This window comes from Elephantulus edwardii, unplaced genomic scaffold (genome assembly GCF_000299155.1).
Source record: "Elephantulus edwardii isolate Elephantulus edwardi_28Jun2011 unplaced genomic scaffold, EleEdw1.0 scaffold00025, whole genome shotgun sequence".
NCBI lineage: Eukaryota > Metazoa > Chordata > Mammalia > Macroscelidea > Macroscelididae > Elephantulus > Elephantulus edwardii.
In genome coordinates this window covers 15,055,937-15,063,299 of record NW_006399775.1, presented here as the reverse complement: position 1 = coordinate 15,063,299, position 7,363 = coordinate 15,055,937, and the positions used below count along the sequence as shown (strand labels likewise).

Genomic DNA, 7,363 nt, shown 5'->3' with positions numbered 1-7,363 from the left:
CGTCAGGCCCAGATGACCATGACATCCGAAGGAAAGCCGGCGCTGCCGGGATACTGAGCGGGCTGCAGAGCCAAGAGCGCTGGCCCGCGCACGGTACCACTGAGGTCATGGGGAAGGAGGAGACCCCTGGAGGAGCAGGTGGCCTTCCCGCCGCGGGAAAGCCGTCAGGCCCCGACGACCATGACATCCGAAGGAAAGCCGGCGCTTCCGGGATACTGAGCGGGCTGCAGAGCCAGGAGCGCTGGTCTTCGCCAGCTGCAGCTGAGGCCCCCGGGCAGGAGGAGACCGAAGGCGGAGCGAGTGGCCTCTCCGCCGCGGGAAAGCGATCAGGTCCTGATGATCACGACATACGAAGGAAGGCCGGGCCCGCCTGGATGTTGCATCGTGCGGAAGGGCAGGGACTGGGCCATGAGCAGACTCCGCTGCCAGGGACCCAGGTCCAGACGCCAGGCTCCGAGGCTGGCAAGGGGCGTGCAGCAGCAGACGCCCTCAACAGGCAGATCCGCGAGGAGGTGACAAGTACAGTGAGCAGTTCCTACAGGTGAGGTGCAAGCTGCAGCACACGCGGCTGGCCTATAGTCACCCTTGTCCGCTCCAGCAAACTGCCCAGGCCTTATTCAGGCCTCATTCTGCCTCCTCGCCCATCCTAGACCACACCCTCTCCCTAGCTCCACGTCAAGTCAGCTTCTCTTCTGTGCCATTTTTATCTTTTTCTGTTGGATAACACTGTTACTATTATTGTCCATTCCAGCCTCTCAAGGCCTTTCGCTTCACCACCATAACCACCTGTCCTCCACCCCACCCCATCTGAGATCCCACTCGTAAATCTTTTACAATTTCCACCCAATTCTGCCGAGCTCATCCACTGCATTAGCACAGATGCAACGCTTTACTGGTATGGCCGTTGCCCTTAAACCTTCCCGAAAGCCCCTCCTCCCAAGTCCAGTTCTCTTGACCCTTTACTCTTCTTTCCCCCTCTCTGGGTCCCTAGGCAACACTTAAGTATACCACATTCCTTTCTAATACCCTGTAGGGCTTTACATTCTCTTTGTACCATTCCTTTTTTTTTAAAAAAAAATTTTATTATTGTGTGTGTGTGTGTGTGTACTGTCAAATCAGATCTGACTGGTACCGGAGGATATTGCCCCTCCTTCTCCAGCAGAGCATCTGGTGGACTTGAACCTCATAACTCTGGGCTTGCAGTGCAGCTTCTTGCCACTAGGCCACCAGAGCTCCCCATACCATTCCTTTTGAAGTCATACTTTTTTCAGTCTCTTACTAGCTGTAGCACGTTTGGCAAATTTATTAACCTTTCTGGGCCTCCAGTTCTCAACTATAAGATGTGATTAATAATTATAATAATAGATATATTTTAGTATTGTTCGCATATTTGGTGCTTTAATATTAAATATGTAATATGTTTTTAGAGCACTGGCTATACAGGCTAAGGCGCCTTAACAGTGGTTAAGCCTCAACAGCTAATGGAAAGGTTGATGATTCCAACCTCCCAGCTGCTCTACAGGAGAAAAGATGTGGTGATCAACTCCTATAAAGACAGCACCTCAGAAACCTTGTCGTTCAGGTGCACTATGGGCAGAAATCACTCTAGGCCACACAGCAACAATACGATGTTTGCTAGGCATAGGACTAGACATTTTGAGGATTAAATTTGATTGCTCAGGAGGAGAGCTCTTTAGGCTTGATTTGTCTTGTCTTCCACCTAATACCTCATTTTCCTAACGTCTACTTCCTACAAGCCTCCAGCCTTTTCTTCTAATAATACATCTGCTTTCTCTCTCCTTTGCCTTCATGAACTTCAGATATGTTTCTCTCTCATCATCAAAATGTCTCCACCTCAATTCATCCTTGTAGTGAGTACCTCTAAGCATAGAAACACCTCTCTCTGTTTCTGTCTTTTTTTTTTGTCTCTCTCAACAACCTACTAGAATTTTCATTATGCAGCAGCCACAGTCCTTCTAGCCAGCTTTCTCACCCTTCATCCATCCAATATGTATTTCTGAGTGCTTAGCTTTCAGTTCTGTCCATCTATTTCCACCCAAATCAATTACCTAACAGATCACAGTTGACTCTGAACATGTAAAATGGGACTTGGGGGTCCCTGCGGAGGCAGATGTTCATGATGAGTAATTGAGCTGGAGATGTTCAAAATGTAGCATAAGGGATTCCTTATCAGTGCTCTCTTCCTGCTAGAGGGTGTGGTGTAGAATACTGCAGTTGGTGTCCTTTGCCAAGTCCCTGTATGTAGCCTCATGTCAGATTAATGTCTTTTCTCCAATGAATGTGGCAAGCATTTCCTCACATGCTTAGGGAAAAAATAGCATACACAGGTGTCTTCTCTAGTGTAAGACAAAAGTCAACTCCCTCTTCGGATTTTAACCCTGAAAAGCATTTCCCAGAGACCAGGGACCGTTAATCAATTGACTCCTTCTCCATCTTACTGGATTCTGCCTTCCACTTGGCATCTTTCTTGGTATATTGCAATCATGACCACAATTGCTCTGGATCAAGAAAGGGTACATATTCCTTTTCCCCGCCCCCCCTTTCTTCAATAAGGGCCACAGAAAAACAAAGCTGAGATGCTTTTTCTGAGCCTGCTGTGGCTTTCTTGTTTACAGGCCTTTCTTCATTCCCTGAGATCCCTAAGTTCATTCCAAATTCAGAGATTCTTGGCCTCTTCCTTTTTCTTTTCTCCTTCCACCTCCCTGTGGTAGCTTATTGCCCACTAGGTAGGAGCCACCTCTTTTCCCTCCCATTCAATTCAAATCAAGAAAGATTCCAGATCCTCAGACCTCCTTGAGTAGTCCTAGTCTGTCTTTGTTTCTAAGGTGCCAGGACTTGGAAATATTTTATGAATCAGGGAATGACCACATCTTTCAGATTCAACTCCAAATATTTTGTACCTTCATTCATTCCATATAGTATTTTCCCCCAAAATGACATCTTAAAATAATTATTCACAACTTGAGTTACATATATATATATATCAACTTGAGTTACATATATATATAGTGAAAATTAAGAGAATTCAGTGGGTTATCCACAGTTGGTAAGAATGGTTATTATTTTTATAAGTCATAACCCTCAAGAAAAATCTGAGTACCTTAATATATATATGTTGGTTTTGTTGTTGATGTTTGCCTTCGAGTCAAGCACGACTCATAGCGACCCTATGAACAAAAGGCCTGAAGCCTTTCTATAACTATTGACATTTATCTAAGGTCATACAATTTCCAGAGGCATGTTGTTTAGGAAATGGATGCCACTCCTGCTTCCAAAAAATATATATATATCATTTGAGTCTTCTGTAAAAGTTAATTACACATTTGACTTTGTAGCAGTGTCATTCTGTATGATAAAGGGTTTGGAAACAGTAAAAAAAAAAAGAAGTTGCTAAAACACTTTCCTGTCTTTAATGGGCAGTTTAGAATACATGACACATTTTATAGAAAACTTAATGTTATGTTTTGTTCCTGAAGAAAAATTAGCCAATAATAGGAACATGTACTTTGGATGAAAGTAAATATAAGGAAGTCAGGTATTCTATAAACTAAACATACCGTAATGGGAAAACTGCATGGAAAAAATAGAAGTTTTATCTGGAACATTATATTCTTTTCCTGTTGTCTCACATTCTTTCTCGTACTATGATTCTGGGTATCTCCTGATTTTGAGTAGAACTCATTTCTGCTGTAAACGAGTTTTACTTGGCCTTAGAAGCCATTTTGAACTCATTTGAATGATAATTTGCTTTACAAACCCTTCTTTTCTACCATCCTACATAAATCATAATGCATTTACGCCATAATGTTTGAGTCATCTCTTGGGCTTTACGGATGACATCTGTCACATAGCATTAATGTGAGTCATTTTCTTTAAAAGAGAAAAATACTCCAATCTATCAGCTTAGTATATTGTACACTATAATGCATAGTATAAATTCAGCTTCCAGAATTACATACATAGTAATTTCCTCCTTCTTAAGACTTCATCTAATTTATAACCTATCCATGTTAGCCTGAGCTTTTTGCATTCAAGTGATATCTGATGTATATTTTGAAATGATTCATAATCATACAGTTGGTTAATTCTTATTACATTAATTTTGCATAGATAGTATAAAAATGAAGAAGCTTGTGCTATTTTTGTTTCTTTTTTTTTTTTTTGCTTGTACTATTTTTTAAACCATATTTAACTTTAGAGATAGATTTCATTGGACAGCTATTGGTGATTTTAGACATAGCATTCTCAATTAGAGTGAGATGAGGCATAAGGAGGGCATTAAAATTCCCTTCCCAGTCAACCCCATTCCCCTGGCCATCAGTTAGAAAGGACAGGGTAGCAGGTGCTCCCCATAGAAATGCTAATGAGAAACTTTTCCTGGAAGAAATAAGCTGAGGCACCAGGAGGTAGAATTAATAAACCAGAGGCAAAATACTTGAAAAATGAGAGTCATGGCAAGGAAATGAGAAAGGAACACATCCTTTAATCTGTATCCTCTGGCTTTCCATGAAGGTTAGAAAAAGACTTGGCTTATCCTATACAGAACTTCCCTCTACCCCAACTACCCATTCCCTGAATTTCTTCCTAGGTAACTTCTTGTACTTTAAGGTCAAACTCAGACATTGAATCATCAATGATGATTCCCTAAGCCCTGCCATTCTGAATTGATGTGGGGGGTTTTTTTGTTCCCATTTTATATTCTGTTCTCTTCATCAGTTTTATTATGAAATACTTTTGTCTATATCTGCTGTTCCCATGAGATCATGAACACCTGAAGAGAAAGGGTTATATTTTATTCAGCCCTGTACTTTTCTAACATTGTGTCTGGGTACCATATCAATTTGTTGAATTGAATGACATTTTCAAAATAAAATTTAGTAAAAGTTTTATTTATCTACATACTGATTCATTTCATTCTGTTTAATTTCGTTGATTTTTTAAAAATTACCACCAAATCTCTTACTTGTACCAACAAAGAATAACAAACACTACAACAGTTGTATAACAAAACTGTACCTTCCATAATCAAAATCCTACAAGGTTATCACTAGCGGTAAATATTCAAATGAGGACTGACAATCAGAACCTTATAGCTGTGACTCGAGTTACAGCCTTCACTTAGGAACAGTGGTCCTTAACTTGACCTGCACATGGATTTGCTGGAGAGCTTTTGAAATACATAGATGTCATGCCAAGAAAATATTATTTCATTAGTCTGAGGAATGACCTGTTGTTGTTGTTGTTGTTAAGTGCTGTCGAGTCACAGGCGACTCATAGAGACCCTATGAAGGAGAGTCCTTGACGCTTGGGTGTCTCTCATCCTCTCTCCAGGTTCATAGGGTTTCCGGAGACAAACTATTATGGAAGTGGATGCCACTCCTCCTTCCAAGCTTGTTTTAATGGGGGAGCTCCACCCCACTCTCTGTCCACATTGGGTAACCAGCCATTAACGCATTTGATACATCAGTGTCACAGTGTTCAGCCTCACAGCAACCACAAGTTACCGCTGTGCGGCAAGTGGACACACCAGGGCTATACGACCTAAAGGAAAGGAATATTTGAACAAAAACAATGAACGACAGGCCCGAGGGCCTCGGATTAAAAGTCACCCGCCTTTGGCTTGGTAGCATCACTTTCTGTCCACTGGCCACACTGCTCTCTCTATGTTGATGTTATTGTTGTTAAGTGCCGTCGAGCCGCAGGTGACTCATATGAGGATATGACAAAGCTTGTCATTTAAGTCTATTGTGTTCTTAAATTTTGGTACATTTTGTATAAAATGTACATTTTGTCCATATCTCTAATAATTTTTCATTTTGTTTTCTATATCTAAGTTTTTAATAGTCTATCTGGATTTTATATTTTTTAACACCCCCCCCCGGATTTTATATTTATGTGTAAAATGAGATAAAAGTCTAATTTTGTTCTCCCATATAAGAAAATAGCCTAACACCTTTTTTAAAAAAAATTCAACTCTTCTCCATTAATTTATGATAGAGATATGTGCTGTCACATCTCTGCCATTCTAATTGCATCAAATTGGATATTACTCATAACTCTCTCCATTGGGTATCACAGGCTTGAAATCACATGGGAGAAGATTGCCCATCTTTCTCCCAAGAAGCCACAATAATGCTATAGAAATTCTTGTAGGTTTGTAATTCTCTTCTATTATTTTTTTAATACTAATTTTTTTTCTATATTTTATTAATTTTCATAAACATTTACAGAGATTTTGGGCTTCCACTCATTCATTGTTGCACTATTCTCTCTACCCTCCTCCCAGTTTGTTCTTGTCCATGCCACAGTGCTTGTCAAAGCCAGTTCTGATTAATCTTCTTTGTCAGTGTATCCTTTGCCATTCCCTATCACTCCTCCCCGAGAGAGACTTCACCCTGAGTCATAAGGAAAAGGGAATGGCGTATTCTCTTAGCTACTTCCTGCTGAAAAGGGACGCTGTGGGTTTCAGGGTGTCTCTTCTATTATTTTGAGCTAATGACATACTACTTTTTTCCCCTTTTCTTTCCAAAGTATACTTTAATAATTGTTCCTGTTGTGATGGGTATATTTTATTTCCTAATTTGATTTGCTAAAATATGCTAATGTTGTGTATTAATCTTAAATTCAGCCTTACCATATGCTCTTTCTATCTATGGACTCTAGGACTATGGAGAAAATGTATGTTTTTCAAAAATAGTTATTTATTGTTTTCCTTTTCAGTATTTTGTGACCTAGTTTGATTTGTGTTGCTGCATTGGTTAGGGACTCTGGTATAGTTTTCAAAAGTAGATATGGTGATAGACATCTATAATAGATGTGGAAATACTTCTAGATTTTATTTTCAAGTATGAGTTTACTCTATTTTTAAAAGATAACCTTATATGAGCTTAGGAAGTTTCTCTTTATCCTAGTTTTTTGTGGGGAGTTTGTAAAATTGTGGATAGGTATTTCATTTTATTGAATGTTTTTTCTGCATTGATTGAGATGATCATATGGTGGTGGTGATGTTATTGGTAATGTGCCAACTCATAGTGACCCTATGTATAACAGCTCTGAAGCCTGCCCTGTCCTAAGCCAGTCTCACTGATTGCCCTACACACCTATACTATCTTATCCATCTCATCTGGGGTCTTCCTCTTCTGCGCTGTCCCTCCACCCTTCTAAACATGATGTCCTTCTCCAAGGACCAGTTCCTCCTGGCCATGTGCCTAAGGTAAGTGAGATGGAGCTTGAAAATCCTCGCCTCCACAAATATTACATGATGCCACTGTTGTAGAATGGAACTGTCCTTGGGGTTGGGGAGAGACTGAGTAAGATGGGTTCAATAATGTATACTGCACTG

At 40.5% G+C, this 7,363-nt stretch overlaps 1 protein-coding gene across 1 annotated transcript in view; it reads left to right on the top strand.

The window, feature by feature from the left end:
* The window catches only part of MAP6 (microtubule-associated protein 6), a 98,389-nt gene that overhangs the window by 1,387 nt on the left and 89,639 nt on the right, over positions 1–7,363 (top strand). The window contains exon 2 of the mRNA XM_006882861.1: positions 360–541. Within this exon, the coding sequence (XP_006882923.1) occupies positions 360–541 (182 nt within the window). The remainder of the gene's footprint in view (positions 1–359; positions 542–7,363) is intronic.